Source organism: Protopterus annectens, chromosome 15.part0, assembly GCF_019279795.1.
Source record: "Protopterus annectens isolate FY-2018-M chromosome 15.part0, PAN1.0, whole genome shotgun sequence".
NCBI classification, from domain to species: Eukaryota; Metazoa; Chordata; order Ceratodontiformes; family Protopteridae; genus Protopterus; species Protopterus annectens.
Window position 1 is genome coordinate 682,300,074 of NC_056749.1, and position 25,584 is coordinate 682,325,657.

Consider the following 25,584-nt stretch of genomic DNA (forward strand, 5'->3'; position numbering starts at 1 on the left):
GCCGGTATTGCATTTCTGTTCAAACCTGAGCATTGTAGTACTCCCTGTGCAGTCTAAACTGTAGCAAGTAGTTTGCTATAGTTTAAAGCATTTTTTATTAAATAATTAAAATGTAATGCTCTGTGCAGATTATAAACTGCGTCAACTGTTTGCTACATTTACATTATATTTGATGGCCTGCATTTTATGTATTTACATATTAATTATGCGATTCATTGTTTTGAAAATCTGTTTTTAGAACCTGTTATTGCAGTAAGTGACTGTTTGTTTTAGGAGTTTTTATTGCAGCATTTTGAATGCAATACATTTAATTATATTAAATGTTTTAATTGGTTAATTGTTTTGTTAATGGGAAGGGAGGGTTATTTAAGGAGATTACTAGCTTGTGTAACTATTCATTCTGATGAAGTCTAAGGACGAAAACACAAGTTATTGTTTTGTGGCGTTAAATAAATCATTTTGGTTCACCGACCTGAAGAGAAGTTTTGTTTGCTGGTTCTGCAAGAGCTTTCTTTTGTAGTGATTTTGGTACTGTTTCCAAGCACATTTTCCTTCTCAGTTGTGTTCATTGTTTGCTACATTTGTAGTAAGTGGTTTGCTACAGTTTCAAAGGAAATTATTATTATTTTTTTTTTAATGAGATAAAGGAGGGTCAGTGCAGGGATCAAAGACAAGACCTGTTTAGCTCCTGGGGTCTTGCCTGAGTACCTTACTGCAGCCTTTTTTTTTTTTTCTCCACTTGAAAAGCGGGGTTGTGGAGAGAGTGAATTGAGTATTGTCTGCAGGAAGTTGATGGGTGGGATGCTACTTCACCAGAACAGCCTAGGGCATCGGTTGAGTCAGCAACATTTCTACCTAGTGGCAGGACTGCAAAAGAGTGGGCATCCTGCTGTTGCAGCTAGGGGAAGGATTGGAGGAACTACATCATCTTGCTGGTCAGTGAATGGTATTTACCTACAAAGAACTAGACCTTGGCCAAGGAGAATAATTCTACCCAGGAGAGCATGCATGGAGTGATACATTGTATCTCACACCACACTGGGGTTTGTGAGTGTGTGTGTGTGTGTGTGTGTGTGTGTGTGTGTGTGTGTGTGTGTGTGTGTGTTTGTGTTTGTTCAGCTACTGCATCTGCTTCATCCATCATAAAGCTGTAGTGATACAGCACCACATGCAGCTGTTGGATACAGACCTTCTGGTCTTCATCAGAAGGTGTCCTAGCTGTTGTCAAAATCCACCTCTATACCCCAAGAAAGAAAAGATGATATCAGCTGCTTATTCTCCCTCACCTACCACTTGTTCCCATGGCTGGATTCTGTCATTTCACAGCATCATAATAACCATTCAGTCAGCACCACTAAGTACAATTAACAGTGACCCACTTTGTTCACTTGCTTGTGTATTTAACCAAGTAACCTGGATGACTTATATTTTAGTCATGACTTGGGCTACAAGGTGAAGTAGGTATGTGGACAGTTTTAGAGTAGCCACTTTTGGGGAAGAAACCAGAAGAAGCCCACAGAGAGACAGGAGAAACGTGTAAACTCCACTCATCCAATGATGGGAAGTTAGGATTGAACCCTGGAACTGCGCAGCATATAGACAAACACTGAGCTCTACTACACTGCATTTAATGTCCAGCATTCTGATGAGAAGAGCTGTATAAACAAACTAAAACTATAAAGCTGTGGGGCACGATGCTTATTCCTTTCCAGCTACACTTACATTCATTAAGCAAGTGTAACTTAAAAAAGGGCTGTTGATCTTTTTGTGATTTGTTTTCTTCTTTCTTATTTTTCATTGATGGGATATGCAGGAAGACATTTTAAATGAATTGAAAGTGGGAAGCTGTGGGTCAGGTTGTAGCAAGAAGCTTCTGATTTGTAGAACAAGCTGTGTGTTGACATGCTCCACTTAACAACATAGTTGCCTTGTTGTCCTATGGCTTATGTAATGAATAGGTAATTTAGGATGCCAGAATGTACACTGAAATTCTCATACTAGAAAACTGTAATTGGATAGCTACTAATAAAACAGGGATATACTAGTCTGAATGCATTCACCTTTATTATTGTCTCACTTTCATTTATGTTTGAAGTTGGGACAGTTAATGCCGTTGATTTGGGGAGTGTGCTATCCCTTTAGAAATCACTGTATATCATGGCTTCTGCCTATTTACATGCATAAGTGACCTGCACTTACCATCCAGCTCCCTCAACAAATGAATGTACCATTCCAGAATAAATGCTCCTCAGTAGAGCTGGTAATAAAAAGACATGCCCCATCACATTACTTAATGCCTGATGACTTATACTTATCAATTGTTTTTGCTTGGAGGCACAGAAGTCCATCAAATGCACAGCCCCTATTAACTGTCAACAACCAGCAGTCTACACAATGCTCAACATATCAGAATTTGCTGTTCCTGTAGTGGTAAATAACCTTCCAAAATGCACCCTAGTAGTTGGAAAAATCTAAGTAGGAATTATTTAATCCAGTCAGAGTCAGTAGTCTGTGATAATAAACTATTCGTATTTAAAAACGTAATCGCATAATAAGCAGCCCCACCTCAAAATGTGCAAACACACACACACTAAATCAGAATAGTGCATTTTTACAGTGGTTTGTCACTGATCCAGCAACATGTATTTACATTTTTATTTATTGCTGCAAAGCTTAAGTAGTTTACTGCTAACCACCGCCATTCCTAAAATCACACACAAGGTAGCTGTAAGCTTTGTAATTTTTATGGCTCCTTTCCTTGACTAGTTAGTTGAATTTATGATTTTTGTTTTGAGAGAATCAAAACAACTGCTGTTCCATTAAGAAAAGAAGCCCCTCTGAATGAAGATCTAATGCACATTGTCTACAGTGTGAGCCTGACTTTTTTTGTGAGAGTGCTGCACTGCTTCTCAAATCTCACCAGTCAGAACCCTTAAAAATGCTTAAAATGATTAAACTGGGAGTTATTAAGGGAGTCCTAAAGTGAATGCATCAGTCTGGCTGTCTTAGTTCCTACATCAGATGGCTCAGTGAGATTTTTTACTGATTTCCAAAACTGAATGCCATATCCAAATTTGACACCTTTCCAGTGCACGAACTGGATGAGCTCATAAAGAGGCTACACAGAATACCACCAATGATTTAGCCAAGCAGATTTGGTGGATTCCCTTCACCCCTGATGCGAAAGTGAAGATAACCTTTTCCATCCTTGAATGCCTTTTTCATTATACTGTCTTACCATTTGGACTTTGCAGAGCTCCTCATGCTTTTCAAAGGCTCATGGATAAAGTCCATAACTATCACACCAGGTACTCATCTGCATATTTTGATGTTGTAGTAATTTACTCAGATGTTTGGAAGTAACATTTACTAAAAGTATATGATAGTCTGGACTTTAAGACAGGCAGGACTTGCAGGTAATATGCCACCAGAAGAAAGCTTTGCATGACTGATTCTTAGGGTATGTGATAGGCGAGATGTAATTACAACTAAGACAGACAAAACAGAAGCTGACAAAAAACAGACCTGTATCCAGTGCTTTTCTACCACAGTATGTTTTCTGAACAACCTTACAAAATGTAAAGCCACTCCAATTAAGGTGGGCCATTCAAACCCTGTCTTGGTTGTCCATGATGGTACTAAACCCTTAACCTGTACAATGATGCATCAAAAGAAAGCTTAGGAGCTGTGTTATCTCAGGAAGAAGGTGATGAGGAACGCCCAATTTTAAAGCTAATTTAGGCTAAGACAAGACACTTTATCAGAGAGCAAGAATGTCTCACTATTAAATGGACACTAATTTTTTACAGCGTTATTTATTGCAATGTATCTTCACTTTGGTAACTAACTATAGACCCCGGCAGAGGTTATTAAAGCAATGGGAAGTGAACATCAAGTTGTGAAGGGAGACATTGTCACTGAAGCCAATTAATTTATTTTCACCATTCAGCATAGGCCTGACAACAGCCACAAGAATACAAATGAATTATTCCAGTCCCATGACCCATCCCATTCAGTATAGGACTAGGAGTTCTGTGCTTGGAGGGAGTCATTGTAGAACAGCGGTTATTTGAGATATCAAAAATACTGTTTGATGTGCTCTATATACACCATATATTAAGGTAAAATTTGATGTGGTGCGCATACACAACATATTACAGTAGTAAAATCCTGGAACAGCATTATCAAATCTAAATTACCTATGAAGCTCATAATGTCAGAGATGTGTACCTCTCAGAGAGAGAGAGAGAGATATTTCAAGGCCAATAGTGAAGATGTTTTGGAGGACCCTGACCAGACGAGGCTATGGGAAACACTAGGAGATCTACTCAAGGACTACCAGGACCCTAACTCAAGGTGGTGGCTGTCAGCTGGGTCACTTTAGGAGACAGATGCAGCTTTTAAGAGAGAGCAAGACCAGCAGCCTTATTGTGGATGTGTTTGAGGTTGCACCAGCTTAATTTGTTTGTGTCTTTCGGCTTTTCCCGGTTAGGGGTTGCCACAGCGGAACTCCGGTCCGCTAATGATTGGTAGTGGATTTTTACGTACCGGGTTACCAGCCCTGATGCACAACCTTCAACGAAGGCATGCCCCATTCACGTATGCCTCCACACAGAAGACGCTCTAGCTGAGAATCAAACGGGACAACGTCTTGCTATGAGGCGACAACACTACCGCAGCACCACCACCGCAGTTATATGTTGCACCAGCTTAATAAGAGCTACAATACCAAGGCTGTGAACTCTAAGGAATATTGTATTTTACTGCAAGGCTTTAAAGGTCAAGTAACAGACATAGAACTGGATTGAAAATAACCAGAAATGTAAGTGAAAGGGCTATTGTGTTCTTATAAGTTAAAATAAGCTTTGTTTTGACTTTTTCAGTATAAATAAAGTAAACTTCCTCCATTGTATTATACCTGATACTTATATACACATATGAAAACAGTATGTTTAGGTTACATAGCGTATGCTTGGCTACAACCGAGTATGGCATAATTTTCCAAATTATATATATTCAGTTGAGCAGCTCACATAATTGAAATCAGTCATACTGGTAATACCTATTCAGAGTTCATGCCCTATTTCTGAATTGTCTTGCTTTTTACTAAAGTATTTCTCATTGCCTACATTTTGCTGAAATTTGACATTTACTTTATTATACATTTTGCCAAATGCTGCCACCGAAATAAGTTTTAGTCAGACTGGCTGCATTGTTTTTAAAGATAATACATTTTATTGCTACGTCTTTGCAGTATACATTTGGATAGACTGAAATCCATTACTTTTAAGATTTTGCAATAAATGAATGCATGGGAAATCTTATAAATTGTATGCAGTGTGTCAGGACAATGGTTTCAGGTTTATACAAATCTTAGTTTTTAGTTCTTTGTGGTTTTGTTTCTTCATATATACTACAGCAGTAAGTAAAGCAGTTAAATAGAATTGTGCTTCTCTTGTTACCAGGCTTAACCTTAGCCTCTTTCTTCTTTTTTTTTGTTCTTTTCAGGAACATTTCACACCTGAATGTAAGTTTAAAGAATCAGTGTTCGAAAACTACTATGTGACATATTCATCAATGATCTATAGACAGCATTCTGGCAGGGGGTGGTATCTTGGTCTTAATAAAGAAGGAGAAATTATGAAAGGCAACCACGTGAAGAAAAACAAGCCAGCAGCCCACTTTCTTCCAAAACCATTAAAAGGTATGTTTTTTTTGTTTTTTTGAAGGATTAATGTATTTGTATATTTCAGACAGTATTGCATAAAAACTTGTTGAACCATTTCATCATGAATGTAATTCTTCTGAGTGGAAAACATTCCTTGAGATCTATAAGCCACAGATGTTTATAACATCTCATAAACTCATTCAGGGTTGTATCATGCCTTACTAGTTGTCTTCCTTGCTTTAGTGATGGTTTTTAATTTCTTAATTTCTTCCAGGACAAATTTTGCCACTAAACTACTGCCATACCACTCACCAAAAATGCAACAAACACTTCCCTAGTAGCATTCAGTATGGGTGGTAGGGGGAAAAAACATTCCTAATCTGTAACACTTAATTTTTTTTTTTGATTTCCCAGCAGCAACAGTGTCACGATACTTACCTCATTGCCACATTGTCTGCTGTCAGAAGAACAGTGCATTGAATAGTGATCGATAACCTTAAATTTATTTCAGCCACCTCTAAAATTAAAGCCATTCATTGCCACCATAGAAACAGTGACCCATCCTCATATCCATGGCCAGACCTGCAGTAATCTTAGTGTTTTCTGAAATATCCAGTACCAGATATGAGATGATTCAGAAATAGTACTAATGCAGCTGCACTGTGATAAATATCTTGACTGAGATAGCACAAATACGGCTCAATGAGGCTGAGGTATGCAGAAAGGCCAACATGGCATAAACATTCCTGGGACAGTACAGCATAGTGAAGCAGTGGAATTGCAAAAGTGCCCGTCACCCCACAAGAGACAAGACAGGGTTTTGAGAAGTCACATGACCCAGGGTCATCAGCATGCACATTGCTTACCAGATAAGATATGCATTCATAAATAGATCAAAGCACAAATATCTGTTGCTACACAAGCACAGCTGGGTGCCCAGACAAGGATTACATAGCAAGGTGCCATTTGTCTTTATAATATAAATGGAAAGGAAAAGGGGGTGATAGGGCAGTCAGAAAGGAGGAAGAGCAACCAGAGGAATCAAGGAAGGGCAAAGGGAAGGTGAGGTTAGTGAGGAAGTTGTGGAAAACAGGTTATTTTTTGGTGGAATGCATGTCCTTTTTATTTTGTTTATATAGTTAATCATTTATTTATTTTGACAAGAAGGGTAGGGAAAAATGGAAGAAGGGCTAAAAGATTGTAGCAGGAGGTAGACACAAAAACATATAAAACAAACACTAACAAGAAGGTACTGATACAAAAGGGGAGCCACATGGAAGAGGCACAAACAGATGGCGGATAACTGTTGATGGGAAGGATTGGCAGTAAACGGGGAGGTGAATGACACACAACAGGTTCACAGGTAAGTAAGTACTAGGCTAGCTGCTCTTGTAAGCCATTTTAGGCCTAGCCAATTTCCCCTCAAAGGTGAGACTTCAACCCTGCACCTTGTGGCTGTGAGGAAAGCACCTTCACTATTATGGCAACTCCTGAGGAACACTATGATGGGGAATAGGGTTTGGTTAGGAAGACTTCATGAGCCATCCTAGAGGGGCTTCTCTCAGAAGTCAGCTGCCTTTGTGTCTGACATCAGGATTGGGCTCCACCACCAGTAGCCCAGTGAACAGGGTCAGGCAGTTAAATATCTCAAACAGTTTCATTAGGAGACACCTTAGAGTGCCAGTAATGGCACTGAGCTGACACTGTACCTCAGCCCTCATTAACTACTGCACTTCCTGTTGGGCCACCCAGGAGGACCTCTTCATGCCAGTTTCTAACGGGGAATCTATGCCAGCTCAGTAGCAGCACTGTAATCTAGCACTGAACCTTCCAGATCACCTTCCACAGTGTGACTTTCATCAGCTTGCATAGAGGCAAGTCAAGGGACTGATATGGACCCAGTGATTGGCACAGTGGCTAGTGTAGAATGCGGTAGCAGTTGCCACAGCATTGCATGTTGCAAGACTGATCCTGCAGAAAAATTAAAATAAATGTGAAAATACAGAGCAAGATAATTAAAAGAAGAATAAGACAGAAAGTGAACAGGGCATAAATGCAGTGGTTAGTGTGATGCAGTACACTCTATAAAGACAGGCCTGAATGGAGAAACAACAGTCAGCAGAGTAATTGTGTAACAATGGCTAGGGAACACTGTGTTTGAGGATAACATGAGGAGATATGGATGGCAGTGTGACCTTCATAGGTGTGGAAGTCAGGAGCACACTGTATGGACGGCCACCAGTGCACGTGGTAACTGAACAGTGAAGTAGTGATTAAGTAATAAAATGAACAAATGAATTACTCTCTGCCATGGCAAACCAGATATTAAGATTTCTTCAAAGCCATCATGGCAAATGCAAAGAAAATAGGTACAGGTCAGGACATTAGCACAGAAAATTTACCTAAAGCTAGCACTTCTCTATGGGCAAAGAACTACAAAACAATGCTTTAGTAGTCAAAATAAAAATAACAGACCTCATTGCCATGGTACATAGGCTTAGTAAAGGTATTCTACATGTGGCAGTTTCAGGGAAAACTGGCACAGTCTAGGACACTAACACAGTACAGGTATATGAAAAACAGCATTGTACAAAACAAAGAACAGCAATGCAGTGATAAACTATTACAATGAAAAGAGGGCAATGCTGTAGCAAGCAGGTTAAACATGGCAACAGTTGTGAAACCAAGACAGCACACTTACCCAACCACCTAGAGAGTCTAGCCTGCTTCTTCTGGCAGGCTGCCCTATTCACTGCAGTCCTGTCCTCTTCTGAAAAACAGAAATAACATATTAATCAAAACAGCATACATATGAATGGAAAAATCAGCTATATGTATGAGTAATGGTTAAGGCATTTACCTCACATACAAGAAGTACAGGATCTGATTCTTGCTAAGGGAAATTGGCTAATTTTAAATGTTCCACAAGGGCAGGTAGCCTAGTACGTGTCTATGAACCTCTGAGCCTAGCAAAATAAACTTTGCAGAGGTAGTGTGGCTGAGAGGTCTAAGGCACTGGATTAAGGCTCCAGTCTCCCTGGAGGCATGGGTTTGAATCCCACTACTGTCAAACCATGAATGTGGAATGGCGTATATACATATACTCAGCAAAAAATGAAATCTTACTGTATATAGTGGCTATCATTCCCTAACTCATCCTTTCCACTGGTGAAGAAAATCTCAGCAATGCCTTTGCAGATCATATTTATGCTTACACTGCTCATCAAATTAAGTGATGCACAAACAGTCATGCACCACTCTGGCAAGCAAGTGCCAGGCATCCTATATAGTGGATCTTCATAGCTCTCCTCCAGCAGGTATTGTCAGTATTGTATGTGCACCAGATGCACAAAAAACGTTTGTCTCCCTGTTATACCACTCAAGAGCCCTGCCAAATCCAAATCCTGTTAAGGCCAAGTCTAATCATCAGCTCAAGCCCAGGAGTGGACATGATAGCTGAAGCACAGCACTGCATATTGCAGACATCACATGATGTGCATTGAAGGGCAGCATAGTAGTATGATGCCCATCTATGGTAGCACAATGCACATTGTCAGTAGTGTGGGGAAGGACAACAGTTGCATGGTCAGACTATACGAGCACACTACATTCTCATGCATGACAACATTGGGCAGATGGGTAACCTGATGACCATGGTCAGTAGCTAAATGGAAATCATTAATACAGTAGATGAGATCCAGAGCTGTGCACACCTTAACTGATGACAGTGTTTATGTACTTGCAAGACTGGGTCCTTGAGCAGAATAGGGCTGGTAACACACATTGTCATTGGAGTAATTCAGAGACAATCTCATTAGCGTAGTAACTGAACTGCAAGGCCCTTTATAGTAGTATGAAAAGCACAGTCACCATTATGTGAGAGACTACACTACAGTAAATATTCCATTTATCTGACTACAATGACATATACGGAGAATGACTGCAGATAGGAGAACTTGTAATTTAAACCACATTGCAGGGACAGCTCTGTGGTGCACGGTTACCACAGAGATATGGCACACAGCAGAGCACTCTGTGTGCTCCCACTGTAGTAGGCCAGAATGTTTCGGAGGGAGTGCAAAAATATAAAGGGCACAGAAAGCAGGCCAAACAGATTGTAGTCCTGGGGGGAGGAATGGAAGGTGTGCAATTAGCAAGGGCAGAGAGAGAGAATGTGTGGAACATCTTCCATTCCCAGAGAAGTGCAGCCATCTATAGCCTAACACAGAGGTATGATAGCTTGTAGTTCTGGGAGTCAACCACGTTTGGCACAGGCAACAAAACTGACAGCTATGTACCTGTCATGTAGGGGCAGGCCACATAGACTGCAGGGTTTACTAATGGGGAAGATGGGCATATAATGTAATGGTGTTAGGGCAGTTATGTCATAGCACTGCATAAGGCTGTTCCCACCACAGAGATGTACTTGGAGCAGTGAGGTGGTAGGTGTTAGCTGTCATGGGCAGTCATTTACAGACATATAGTGATCTATGTGTGCACTCACATGTGTATCAGTGTGTCAGATCTGTCATGATTCTGAAAGAATGACAACACAAGCACGTGGAAACATTCAACCCACAGGCGACTGAGGTTGTCCTGCAAACCCTATGCAGCCATGTACACTAAGTTTTTTTTTTTTTTTTTTTTTTTAATATAATGAGGATCAACAGTTTGATGAAGGAGAGGAACAGGGAACACATAAACAAACTTCTCAACCTTATAGAGCAAGAACTTTTTACAAAGTGAAAACTAATTGGGGACAAAGTCACAATATCAGGGATGGATTGCAATTATTCCTCTTTTAAACTTACAAAGATGCTAGAATAATAAAAAACACAGGCTTTGAAGTAACAAGGAGTGCAGCTGAACAACTACTATAAAAAAAAGAACAGAATGTAAAATTTAGCACTTTCATTCTTTAATTACACCAGAACTTCATCAGGAAGAAGCAGCTAGAATAGTAGCTTTGCACTAGCATGTGGATACTGAAGCCTATGATGTGTGCAACTTAAATGGCTGGCATTAATAACTTATTGTAATTACCCATGATGCTTGAGAGCAGAAAAAAAAGGAGACATCAAGAGCATTATGACAACATAGGGATGGGTGCAGTGTGCGTGGTGTGCACATGTTTTACTATGTATGTGTGTGAGAGAGTGAGTGAGAGGTCATGGTGCCAATGCAATGCCTGGGCCAATATTGTTGGCTATGACTGGAAAGTATTGATTTGCACTAGTGGTAGGTAATGGCAATTCAGAGACATGCAAATCAGCCAGTAATGAGGTCTTTCTTCATTGCAGCCAGAATGCTTCTGAATCTCAAATCACTGAATAGTGTAAATAGCCCATGTTAACAGTGTCTCTTACTGCTAGTGGTAGGGCTGTTTCTGAATCCTTGGGATTCTGTCTCACAAGTGTTTTCCTTCATTTGTGGGTGATGTGGGATACTAAAAAAAACAATGTGTCTTTATTCCAGAGACATCAGAGAATTTCTGGAGGGTGGGTTTATGCCAATGGAGCCCATTTTCTTAAAAGGAGACTTCTTTCCATAATGGTACATTATATTCATTATTAATTTTTGTGAGGAATTTTTATATTACCATGCTATTTATTTAAATGAGTTGGACATAGTTCGGCACATTTTAATTTGAAACATCAGCCTCATGGATGCAGTTTAATTTTAACAATTTTACATAAACTGTCAATTTACACAGAGTAGCGAAGACCAGAGGAATTTGTCAGTGTCAGTGTTGCAACAGGTAGCACACTCACTTTTGATGTAGAAGGCTATGGATTCATTTCTTACACCAGAAACTCAAACGTTGACACTGCAGTGCAGTATGGGGGAGAGGTTTTAAATCAAGGTCCCATCTGCTTGAGTTGGTGGTAGAATAGGTGGATATAAAAAAATCCCATGCCAACTATCAAAAAGAGTAAGGGAAAGTTTGCCACAATGCCCTGGAAAAATTTCCCCAGTAGTATAAATACTACCTCATGTCTCCACTATAAAAGGCCACCAGCCTAATGGGACTAATCTGGTAAACAAAGGATAAATAAATATATGGATTCTTTCTGTGGGTCATTAACCACCAGAAACTTTCCTTTTATCTGTGACTTTTCATGATAGGAGTTCTCAGGAGGGGATTTTCTATTTCTCTTAATTTTGGGACTCCGTTTCTTTGCTTTACCACATTACTGTTTTGTTTAAGTACCTCAGAGCCTGCTTTGCACGAGAAAAGATGGAGTGTATTTGTCTCTTGAAATGTTTGGCTGGATTTAATTCTACTGCTTCTGTGCAGCATCTCTCCTTGAGATGCATGAGGAACATATTTTTGGTCATCAGCTCCATTGTGCTATGTAGATTTGATTTGTAAGGACTGCAGTATATACTGCTTTGGGAATAAGTGATGTTTTTATGCAGATGCATAATATAAGCATGAGGATATCCTAAGAATAACATACTTTCTGGGATGTGTAATGAATCCTGTGTATTTCATAACCAGTGCATGTAGCTTTTTCTCTCATTCTGCACCCTTAGTTGCATGGCCAAAGCAAAACTAAAAAGAGAAGCCCCCACTTACCCACCCAATTCCCTTCCTATCTTCATGTCCTGAGTAGTTAGACTAGACAGCAAACACCTCCTTCCGCTCCTCCTGATTTGTGTCCTCAGTCACGTTAATTTAAACTTGCACATTCTTTCATTTCTACATTTGTGTGTGTGTGATCCTTCAGATACATTCCTTCCTACCTTTCCATACTTCCATGTGTGATCCTTCAGATTGTAAGGAGACATCATTCTTCTTCTCTTTCTCCGGTGTCACATTAAATAATGTTACACTGTGTTCTCCCTGTCTACTCCACGCATCATACCAAGCTCATGAAATAATGTAATACATTTACCTTATCCAAACTCCGTGGCAAGTCACTACTGACTGACAGTTTTCAGTAAATATCACCCATATGGAAATGCTTACAGGTACATTTAAGTAGAACAACCCATATGAATGAGTCTGGAGTCCCTATTCATTATTAAGTAGCTAATGCCAACCAATGAATACTTCATACACATCACCTGGCAGACATGCATTCAGAGAATTCCATTTACTACTGAGTCACCACTGCCTCATCTACATCTCGCCGCTGAGTTTCAGGAGGAGGAACAATGTGGCATTGCAAGTTGTGAATGATGGAAGGGAGACTCATGTCAGTTAAAAATATGTAATCAAAACCAAGTGTAATTGATACAAAAATGTAAAAGTCGAAGAAAACCATGGAAAAATGCTATTCTTGTAAAAACAGTCTTGTCTGTGTTGAATACACCCCACCCTACCATTCACCAATCTTAAATACGCCAGTGCCATGGTTATGCAACTGTGGAGGAAGGGAAAAAGCTACGTATGTGAAAAACCTATCCCAACACCCAACTGTAACACTTTAATGCAAAAAAAAAATCGTGTTAAATGGATAAACAATTCAAATTAATGCCTCCATGAGTATAAAGTGCCACAACTGATGCCGCAAACAAGTGCTAACATACCTCATATCAGATATAAGAGATCTCAGCATTTTTGTTTCTGTATGGAAAGATTCCATAAAAAGGTTTTTGACTGAGCATCATACTCCTACAAAGTACCAAACAACAAAAAAAATAACAAATTCCATTACAGAAGCTTATATTTATGGCACAGGATGAAGGCAATCCTTCTCCTAAGAATAAATGTTATACTTTGAAAACGACTACTTTGTTGAAAATAAGGTAAGTTAACAATGGAGGACTTGCTTACTCCCAAAGTACATGGTATTTCTGACATACTGCATTGCTGGTGTACTGTAAAGCAAGAATAAGTTAAACATTGCTTAACAGTGTGTCAGTGATGCAACAGTAGCACACTCACTTTTGGTGCAGAAGGTTTGGGGTTCTACTCCCGCACTATTGGATGGTTGCTCGCAGTACAGTGGGGGGGTTGTACTTCTGAGTGTGTCATCCTCTAGATGCGATATTAAACAAAGGTCCCATCTGTTAAGTTGGTGGTAGCTTAGGTGGATGTAAAATATCCCATGGCATCTATTGTAAAGAGTAGGGTCATAATTTTACATATTTACAATATTTACATATTTTAACATCATTCGATAGATTGATATTTCCATTTTAAGTAATCGCCCCACCCACAACCAAAACCACATTTTCCAGTATTTTTGTCAATGTCCATTTTCCACTGTATCTGAATTCATTATGTCTTTTCATTCTATATAGTCCATGTTACATGAAATATGATTCTGTCTATTTTCATAGCTTCATTTTGGGATCTTGTCCATTAAAATCCATACTTATCATGCCCATGTTTAACATTTCAAAATTTAAATAAATTTTAATCAAGTCATGTTTACATACTCCTTTCCACGTTTTTTGAATTCTCTCACATTTAAAAAAAAAAACATGGTTTGTAGTTTTCAGATCTTTACATTTATTACTTATTCTATCCTATTTTCTCTTGTATGGCATATTTGCCCACACTGGTAATTTTCTTATGGACAACATCCACAAAAAATAATTGCATTCTTTATTTTTTTTCATAATTTTTGTATGTCATCATGGTTTTCTTTTTATCTATTTCAAACTCTTTCCCAGATCCACCAAATAAAAGGATATCATAATGTTAACATACCATTCTTTTCTGCTCTTTTCTACCACATTCTTTTTTAATTTCCACAATACAATTTTTTCTGTAACATTCTTTCATTTCTTTGTTAATAATACTTTTACTTCTTTTTTTCATTTCAATTTCTCCCCAAATTTGTCTATATTTACAATACATTATTGTTTCTGTAAATCCTTAATATTTTTCATTATTCCTTTTAGTACTTTTACATACTTAAGGAGGTTTCATGCACAATTGTATATATCAGCCCCAATCCCCTTTCTTTATCTTTCATATACAAAATTCCCCTCTTAACCAGATTCAGTTTTGACCCCCAAATAAATGAAAACATTGTCTGCATGATTTATTTTTCATATTTCATTGGCATCATATAAACATTTGCAATATAAGCTATTTTACCTATTATGGCATTTATTAAACTTTTTGTATGTAAATCTGTGTGTCTTCCAGAATGTAATCATGTCTTTGATTCCTTTAATAACATTATCCCATTGTTCCTGCCTGTATTCTGTCCTTCCAAATAGTATTCTTAAAATATCTATACTCTTTTCATTACATTCCACACCTCCTACAATACCTTCATACCCAAATACCTTGCTTTTCTCTTTATTTATGCTTAAACCAATTTTCTTCAACTGTGTACTCAATTTTTCATTAATATTTTCCATCCAAAGTTTATTTTTTGCTATTACTACAGTATCACCAGTGTAAGTGTACATTATTGGTAACTGTATCTTCTCCATAATTCTATATCCTTCTTTACTTGACATTTTATTAATTTCTATTACTACTGTGTTCATAATTATAGCAAAAATCGTACTGCTTACAAAACATCCTTGTTTCATACCACACTCCAATCCAACCGTTAATGTTCAATTTCACATAATTCTTTTCATATACTGATTTAATTACTTATATTTTCACTTATTTTGTATGCTTTTAAACTTCCCCGTAATGCTTTATAGTGAATATTATCATGTGCCTTACTGACATCAGCTATCATAATTTTTGTTTCCGCTTTTTTATTGATAATGTCATCAATTACTTCCTTTATTATCCACAACAGGTCTTGACTCCCCATTCCTTTTCTCCCAAACAAATTTGGATCATATAATCTTTCTATTTTACATTGTAGTCTTTTAGCAAATATTCTCATGAAAATTTTATAGTCTGTGTTATTTAGCATAATTGGTATCAATTTTTTTTATTTCCTCATCTCCTTTCTTTTAATATAAATGTTATCACACCTGTACAAATGTATTTATATTTAACTCCTCTTTCTATCCTCTCATTCATTACTTCTATCAACACCATGTTATGCCAGTCATACTTTTCTTATACTATATTCAATTCCATCCAAACCTGTAGTTGAAATAATGCCAATATCTTTCATGATTTTATTCAACTCATTTATATTTATTTTTCTCTCTCAAAATATTCATTATCTTCCTTATTTAATTGTTCACCATTATAAATGTATTATGTTAACTTATTTTTACTATATAAATCTAATACATATTCTTTAATTCATAGATTTCTCCTTGTTTTTTTAAGTTGTTTCCCTTCTTTATTTTTTAATTATTTTACTATCTTTCTTTTTTTTACTATCTTGCATAAGTATGATGCTACTTCTTTTTCCATTGTAAGAAATATTTTTGCTTATATAACAATTTAACCTTATCCTGATTTCTTCTTTATAATTCATTTTCATAAAATGATTTTTCTTCTCTATCAAGTCTTTAAATATTGCTTGACTTAATATTTAGTATTCCATTTTCTAGCATTTTCTATACATTCTAAAAATACTTTTTGTATTTCTTTTTGAATTGAATCCACCATATTGCCCAATTTTTCTAAAAATCTCTCATACTGATATGTTGCTACCATACTTCTGTAATTTATTTTCTTTTTCCTGAATCAAACTCTTTTTCATTTACTCTTTTTTGTCTTTTTCTATTTTAATATATTCTTCATTTTCATGAATTCTTATCCAAATCACCAAATGATCAAATAACCCATTATATTTAATTCCTTTTTGTAAAATTTTTAGTCCTTCTGATATCACACAATATTCAATTTCTGTCTTAATTTCGTTTTGTTAAGTCCAGTGGCTGTTTTCCCATATTTTCATTTTCCATAATTTCAGTAACCATTTTAATATCACAACTGTTCTTTTTATGTCTCAAATTACAATTACAATTACTTGTCATTACAGCCATGTTAGAGAGATAATTAGGTATAATTTTAAAAATTGTTTCTATTTCTTTTTTTGTCACATGTGCATATGCATATTTTTCTATCTTACATCCACTACTGATATTTGGCCCAGTTCTATTATTACAATATCTAATACTTTTATATTTTCTTGGCATAGTATACATATACCTGAACCTGTTTCTTTGACTATATTCCAAATAACAGTACTGTTCCAAAGCTTTTCTGTTTGCACACTTTCTTCTTCTTCTGTTAGCATTCTGATGTCTTCTAGTAATATTATTTGAGCATCTACTGCAGCACACCATTGTAAAATACTAATTCTTCTCTATATTATTCATACTGTTCATGTTCAAAGCTAATATTTTCAGCTTTATATAAACGTTATTAGAATAATCTTATCCGTACCTTTCTCATTCTTTCTTACCATTATATTTTTAATGTTTTTTTTCTTTCCCTAACTATCTTTCCTGTTGAATGTTTCTTGCCTTTTAGAATATGCCACTCTTCTTCAGTTATTCCACCTGTCTCTCTTTCTTTTTCTTTGTCTTTCACTTTAAATTTAAATACCATTTCTATGTTTTTTCTAGTTGTGTGTTGTTTTTTTTTTTTCCCTGAAAAAGGCTTTCACAACATATTCTGACCATGGAAAGTCTACTTTCTTTTTTTCATAGGCCCCCAAAACGTTTTCCATAACCTGGCCTGTTTCAAAAAGCAAGTCACAAAAAGTTTTTGTTAATTAAAATGAAAGCTCTTACCTCTTCAGCTTTTACTCCCAGAGATGCAGTAACATTGTCCCATACCTCATACCTGTCCAGGTCTTTTTCTTTCTTACCGCTAACCCAAACAACATATGTTTTCTTTACTTACTTCCTCTGTGCCTTCTCCTTTGCTCCTTCTTCCACTGTTTGAGCATAGGACTTGTTTTCTGGAACTTTCTCTGGCTGTTTTTCCTTTTCTTTTTCTCCCTCTTCTATTTTTTCCATAATGTCACTCTAAGATACAGTAGTTCCATTTTCTAGCTCACTCTGGTTAATTAGCTCCTTCAGATACTCATCCCGCAACCCTCCTGACTAGAGGGTTGAAACAACATATTTTCTAACATTTCTGCCATTTCAAACAGGTTTGTCTGGAAATTTTCTTCTGAATACATCTCTACTGCTGTATTTAGGTCCATTTCCTTCCTGATTTTCTCACCATCAGCAGACAATGTTTTTTTCTGCTCCCACATTGCCTGAAAACATTTATGGTAATGATTCTACCATTTTTCTTTATTTTCAACACATTTAACTTCCAAATTACCTTAGCTCTCAGCAGCCATGTTTTCTCCCTGTTCTCCTGGCTGCCTCCTCAACTGGACAGGAAACAGTATGTCAGGATGTGTAACACCCAGTCTCTTCCCTCTACTGCAAAGAGTAGGGCAAGGTCCTCAGTGCCCTAAGCAAAATCCCCCTAGCAGTATAAACATCACTTCATATCACCCTGAAAACAGGCCACTTGCCTACTGGGACTAACCCAGTTAACCAAGCATAAATAAAGTAAACATACCCTTTCATTTTTACATAACTGAAAATGGTTACTGTTGTGTCTTTCGGCTTTTCCCAGTTAGGGATCGCCACAGCGGAACACCGGTCTGCTAATGATTGGCAGTAAATTTTTACATGCCGAGTTGCCGGCCCTGATGCACAACCTTCAACGAAGGTACGCCCATTCACGCATGTCTCCACACAGACGACGCTCTAGCTGAGAATCGAACAGGACAAGGTCTTACTGTGAGGCGACAACACTACCGCAGTACCACCACCGCAGTTCACATAACTGAAAATGGTGCTTTTGCAATTTCCTTTATTACCATTTGTCACTCTACAGAAAAGACACCTCCAGGAAGATGCTTAGAAGTTTATGTTAAGCTAATACCTGGGTTACACCCTTGTTCTGGCTAAGATGGTGAATGGGTATAAACTGTACTGGTTCCTACAAACCCCATCAGCCAGTATTTGCTGATACTGTTCATAATAAATTCTGGGAGGGGTTTTGACACTCAGTTTTATGCTGTGTATAGGTAGCAAAGTACATCTTCTTTAAGACAGTGGTCTCTAATGTGATGTTGCAGCAGGGCTAGCTACCCAGCATTGTGAACATTTGCTCTAGACGATTGTCATTGGTGAAGTGACACTCCGACCCCATGTGCCTAAATCTGTCAAAGCCAAGTTTGAGGTAAATTTGAAACAATTTTGATCTCTTAGGCCAAGGACAACCACAAGGCATTCTTAAACTATGTCTGCAACCTCAAAGGCAATACAAGTCGTGTGCAGAGCTCATTGTAAATGGAGTCACCTATACAGAGCCAGAAGATATAGCAAACCTACTGGCTAATAAATTCAGCTCCAACTTTACCCCTCTCTCCCCCCTCAACCTTCCCTCAGGAAATACCATCAAATATAACTCCCCCTGCTATCACTAGGGAACAGGTCCTTAAAGCTCCTTCTGAGGCCAAGAACACTGCATCAGTGGGCCCAGACAATATCCCAAGATGCATTCTAAATAGCATGAAACATGACCTATTAGGCCATCTGGAATTGGTATTTAACTGTTGCCTCCAAACAGACTTTATGCCTCATGAATAGAAAACAGCAACAGTCTTCCCTCTGCACATACTTGAGCCAACTACAGACCCATAAGTATCACTAGTCTTATATGTAAAGCCATCAAAAGAATTATCATGGAAATTATCAAAAATTATATACTAAACCTGAAGACACTGGACCCAACCAAGTTTGGTTTCACCAAGGGCAGGTCATGCCTACTCATTCTGGTGGACTTCTTTGAGAAGGTTGCCAAAGCAGTGGCTGAGGCAAAATAGTTCACACTGCCTACCTTGACCTGGCCAAGGCATTTGACACAACACCCCACTTGGACATTTTCAACAAACTCAAGAGGTTAGGTACAAACACGTATGGCTCACAGACAGACCTCAGAAAGTTAGAATTGGATGTAGTGGATGTCTTTGTAAATACTTTGGTTATTTTATTGAATGTTATAACCATTTCTATTTTAATTACTTGTATAAAATTGTTATGATATTTATTTTGTATGTTAAAAACAATAAACTTGTTTAAAAAAAAAAGAAAGTTAGAATTGGGGATTTCGCCTCTACAAAGAGGTCAATCACAAGTCAGGGATCAGTCCTTGGACAGCTACTTTTTTGCATTTACTTTTCTAAAGTCAAGGCTAATGTCAGTGGCCTCTGGCTGACTAAATTTGCAGGTGATTGCAAATTAGGAGCTGTCAATGAATCCCACACTGATACAAATGTTCTCCAGGAAGGGCTGACACAGACAAACTGGTGTCAGAGCCATGGACTAAAATTAAATGCCAAGAATTGCATAATAGTATCCTTTGGGAAGTCATCCACCCCTGATAACTATCATATTGACAACTCACTCCTTAGAGTTGACCCAGTAGTCAGGGACCTAGGGGGACACACACAGTCATCTAGCCTTTGACCATTATGTGTCTACAGTAGTGAGGAAATCATTCTTTGCTGCACAACTTATAAACAAAGTTATGCCATCTAAGTCCAAGGAAGTCATTGTTCCAGTGTATTAGGCCTTCACCAGACCTGTAATTGAGTACAGTGCCCCCTTTGGTATGTACCTAACCAGGCATATCCAACAATTGGAAGGTCCACAGAGGTTCCTCACTATAAAAATACACAATGTAAGTAAAATGTCCTATGCAGACTGCCTCAAGGCCAATTCCTTGTATTCTGTCTCCAATGGGGTTTTGGGGAGGGGGGATCTATGCCTGGCATACAGGATGTTGTCAGACATAGCTCTGATGGACCTCCTGCATATCCACAAAATGAAAAGCACCAGAATTACCTGTTCTAAAGACTTAAACCTTGCCTGTGATATAAATAGGAACTGCTGGAGAGACAGGTATATATTCCAGAGACTACCCCATCTCTAGAACAGGCTCCCCATCCATGTGAAGCAGAGTTCCTCCCTAAACCAATTCAAGTGTAACTTGAACAAATGGATGGGGGAACAGGAAATTCATCTCTGATCTGGAACCTATGTCTCAAATGGACACAGGCAACCTGTAAATGGTTAATCTCCCAGGCCCCTGCTTGTAAATGTTTCATCTCCCAAGCCCCTGCTTACACTTATCAAGGGTACCAGAACTTGTCAGAGATTTGGGATGCATGGCTAGGCTTAAAAAGGCCCTTGTGGTTGTTAGCCCAGTAAACACCTATGACCCTATGTGCAAACATGGGAAAGAGGTATTGTGAATGGATGGATGGCCACTGATACATTTTTCTTTTGTATGGACAAGGCAGTGATCTATGATGTGTTGTTATAGCCACTGATTCATTTTTATTTTGTGGGGACATACACCAATGTTTGCTAAACTTTCTTCATTGTCGAAACTTAGTAATGATTTGCTGTATGTATTTGGAATTTGAAGTCATATATGTTTAGACTTCTCAATAGCCACGTCTAATCTTGATCACTTACTCTGAACATATGAACCTACACTAGTAATCAATTACAACAGTATAACTACGTCACAGTGCTCAGAATGTTTATTAGCAAGAAGCTCTGTTTTGTGATGTCTTATCCCATAGGTTCATAGGTTCATAGATTACTACTAGGCTAACTGCCCTTGCAAGCCATTTTCAGCAGACTCAAACCCTGCACCTTATGTTTGCAAGGCAAACACCTTAACCATTAGGCCACTCTCCCAACCCTAGGCTGTATTTTTTCTGTTGGCTTGCATGCATGATCAAGCAAACAGTATTGGTACAGTGGAGTATCTTTGTGGCCAGTATACAAATTAATCAAAACTGCAAATAGATCTTTTTTAATGTTAAAATGTGGTGGTTTCAGTAAACATTGAATCTGCTATATCTTACTTTTCCATTATAATAACACTAAAAACAAAATGTGATAGTTTTACCTAGAGTACAATATTTCTCCATATGGTGCACTTTAATGTGTATTGTGCAAAGAACTCCTACTTATACTTTGTTTTCAGCAAAAGAAATCATAAAATACAATTGTGTTCCATACACTTTCTGTTTTACAAAGCAGTGCTGCTGTCACTACCGACTATGAAAAGAAGATAAGGCAGATAAACGTTACTGCACAGTTTTACATTAACAAAGTTTAATACAGCCTTTGCATGCTGTTTTACGGCTTGTAGCTACATAATTGTGCTAGGAAAAACCTTCACTCCCAGTCTGGCAGAACGTCATAGTTTCATAAGTGATTACCTGGCTAATGTCTCTAAAGGACCTTTTCAATCCTAGCCATGCTTCTCAATCATACTGGACAGGGTTTGGCAACATAGGTTTTTATATGGAGTATATGTAACTTTGGCATATAACTTGAGCATGAATGATCATGCATTTACAAGCTTCATCCTTTTAATAGAGGCACAGGTGTCAGACTAGTGGTAAATGTTCAATTCCCAATCCACTGGTCAAAGTTATGCTTGAACAAGTGCAGGAAAGAATTCTGCTTCAGATGGATAGGAAGCCTGTTCCAGAGACGAGATAATATCTGAGACACATACCTATCCATCTATCATGTCTTATTTATGTTGCAGATGATGTTTAGATCCCTGGATCAGGTATTTCTGATGATATTTCTGTAGAAGACTTAGTATAGGAATAGAGCTTTGAGGCAGTCCATGTAGGACATGTTTTCTACACCATGTATTATTTTTGTGAGGAACCTTTGTGGACACTCCACTTCCTTCATATATTTGGTAAGGTACATACCGAAGGAGCCATTGTGCTCAATGAGTAGTCTAATGAGGACCAAGTACAACAGAACAATGACATTTTGGGTCTAGAAGCCATACCCTTGTTTATAAGTTGCACATCATAGAATTATTTCCTTACTACAACAGGCACATGATGATCAAGGAACAAGTCAATGTCCACATGTGCTCCCAAACCCCTGACCAAAGGGTCTACTCTCAGGGGTGTATTGTCAATGTAATAGTTTCCCGGGATGTTCATCTTACTGAAGGTTAGTGTCATACATTTTTTGGCATTGAGTTTTAAGCTGTAACTCTGGCACCAGTTGTTAGTTTGTGTCAAGCCTTCATGGAGAGTATATGTGTCTTTGGTGGATTCTGTGACTGTGCTAGTTTGCAATCATCTGCAAACTTGGTCAGCCAGTGGTTATTGACGTTAGCCTTAACTTCAGAGATGATGATGCCAAAAAGCAGTAGACTCAGCCATGAACCCTGAGGGACTTGCATTTCTGTAGATGTATACACCCCTATACTGATTTCTTGGCTCCTATCTGCAAGTCAGCTGGCTATCCAAGCTATCCAATGGGTGAAGTAGGGGTTTATACCTAATCAAGTAAGCTTGTCTGTGGTGATCGAGTGAGGTAATCTGTCGGCACCTTATCCAGATCAAGGTAGGGCATATGCACCATTTTGTCCTTGCACATTGCTTTGATGACCTTCTCAATAAGGTCCACAAGACTAAGCAGGCATGACCTGCCCCTGATGAAATGAAAATGGGTTGTTCCAGTCTCTGAAGATTTATAATGTCATTAGTTATCATATGTATGATAATTATTTCCATGGCTTTACATATGAGACTAGTCAGACATCTTAGTTGGTAGTTACCTGGGTTCATGAGTGGCCCACCCTTGTGCAGAGGGATAATAGTTGCAATCCTTCATTCATTTGGCATGAAGCCTTTTTGAAGGCTATGGGTAAATAATTATTCAAGTGGGCCCAGCAGGTCATGTGTCATGCTAGTTTGGAGGCATCCTGGGATATTATCGGAACCTATCAATGCACTGTATTTGGCCTTGAAGTGAGTATTGCAGACCTGTTGGAGGGCTTAGCACTTTGCTGCTGTTTTCTGAATTATTTTTAAATAATTTACTTCTGCATTACTATAAATTGCAATGCAAAATGGTACAGCTGTAGTCCGGACCCTTTCTGTCGTGTATCTTGGAATAGGATTGTTACCATACAATAGCACTATGTTGGTAGCAGTGTGTGCCTTATATATTTTTTTAACTCCACAGTACAGTGTCAATGTTGGTTCCTGAAGTCATTTTAAAATGTTGTATCTTGTTTTTCCATGATAATAATATGCAAAGCAAAAATGCCACAGCTTGGGTATGTCAGAATAGTAATTATTACCACAGAGTATCAGTGTGCTGCTATTAATGTGCATTCTGTCTTTCTCCCCACCATAGTGCTTCTAGGTTCATGTCTCCTCAGGTGGATTTTTTCTTTTACAAAGAGGGCAATTCATGCTTGTGCATCTAAATGTACAGTAGTGTAAGTTAACTTAACATAATAGTAGATCACTGTTGCAGTAGCTATAATTGTATGGGTAATATCATGTCAAGGATATTGGACATCACTGTAGTCTACAAAGCTTCAGGCTCCTTTCTTATGCACTGTACATCACTCTTAGAATGAGGATACATGCCAATATAAGGGCCGTGAGGGAGAACCAAAACTCAGAGCTTTTTTGTCTTAATTAAGAAGGCTGAAGCCTAAAGGTCCATAGTAAAAAAAATATCAAATATAACTCCCCCCTACTATAACTAGGGAACATGTCCTTAATGCTGTCTCTAAGACCAAGAATGCTGCATCAATAGGCCCGGACAATATCCCAGGATACCTTCTAAATAGCATGAAACATGACCTATCAGGGCATCTGGAATTACTATTTTACTATTGCTTCCAAACAGGCTTCATGCCTCATGAATGGAGATAGGCAACAGTCATTCCTCTGCACAAAGGTGAGCCATCTACAGACCCTGGAAACTACAGACCTATAAATCTCACTAGTCTTGCATGTAAAGCCATGGAAAGAATTATCATAGAGATGAATAAATAGAGATATAGTAAACCTCCAGACACTGGACTAACCCAGTTTGGTTTTGTCAAGGGTAGATCATGTCTACTCAACCTGGTGGACCTCTTTGAGAAGGGCACCAAAGCAATGGATGAGGGCAAAATCATTCACACTGCATACCTTGACCTGGCCAAGTCATTTGACACAATACCCCACTCAGGCATTGTTGACAAACTCAGGAGAATAGGTACAAACCCATATGTCACCCGGTGGATAGCCAACTGGCTCACAGACAGGACCCAGGGAGGTAGAAATGGGGAGTCCACCTCTACAAAGAGACCAGTCACAAGTGCACAAGTGGAGTCCCTCAGGTATCAGTCATTGGACTGCTCCTTTTTGGCATTTACTTCACAGAAGTCAAGGCCAATGTCAGTTGTCTTTGGCTGACTAAATTTGCAGATGATTGCAAATTAGGAGCTGTCACTGAATCTCACACTGACACAAATGTTCTCCAAGAGGGGCTGACACAGACAAACAACTGGTGTCAGAGCCATGGACTAAAACTAAGTGCCAAGAAATGCATAATAGTATCCTTTCAGAAGTCATCCATATCTGGTAACTATCATATTGACAACACATGCATTAGAGCTGACCCAGTAGTTAGGGACTTACGGATACACAGATAATAACCTTGCCTTTGACCATCATGTGTCTACAGTGGTGAGGAAATCATTCTGTGTTGCTCAACTTATAAGCAAAGGTATAGCATCTAAGTTTAAGGAAGTCATTGTTCCACCATATTTGGCATTCATCAGACCTATCATTGAGTACAATGCCCCCTTTGGTATGTACCTAACTAGGCATATCCAGCAATTGGAATGTCCACAGAGGTTCCTCACTAAAAGAATACAGAGTGTAAGTAAAATGTCCTATGTAGACCACCTCAAGGCCCTATCCCTTTATTCTGTCTCCTACAGGCTTTTGAGGGGAGATCTATGCCTGGCATACAGGGCATTGTCAGACCCCACTCTGATGGACCTCCTGCATATCCACAAAACAAACAGCATCAGAATTACCTGTTCTAAAGACTTAAACCTTGCCTGTGATATAAATAGGACCTGCTGGAGAGATAGGGATGTATCCCAGAGATTACCTCATCTATGGAACAGGCTGCCCATCCATGTGAAACAGAGT

General features: G+C 38.4%; 1 protein-coding gene across 7 annotated transcripts in view; it reads left to right on the forward strand.

Moving 5' to 3' along the window:
- Positions 1 to 25,584, forward strand: part of FGF13 (fibroblast growth factor 13) — a 2,301,951-nt gene that overhangs the window by 2,252,135 nt on the left and 24,232 nt on the right. For all 7 annotated transcript variants that reach the window (XM_044057538.1, XM_044057543.1, XM_044057542.1 and 4 more), the window contains one exon: positions 5,509 to 5,704. In XM_044057538.1, the coding sequence (XP_043913473.1) occupies positions 5,509 to 5,704 (196 nt within the window). The remainder of the gene's footprint in view (positions 1 to 5,508; positions 5,705 to 25,584) is intronic.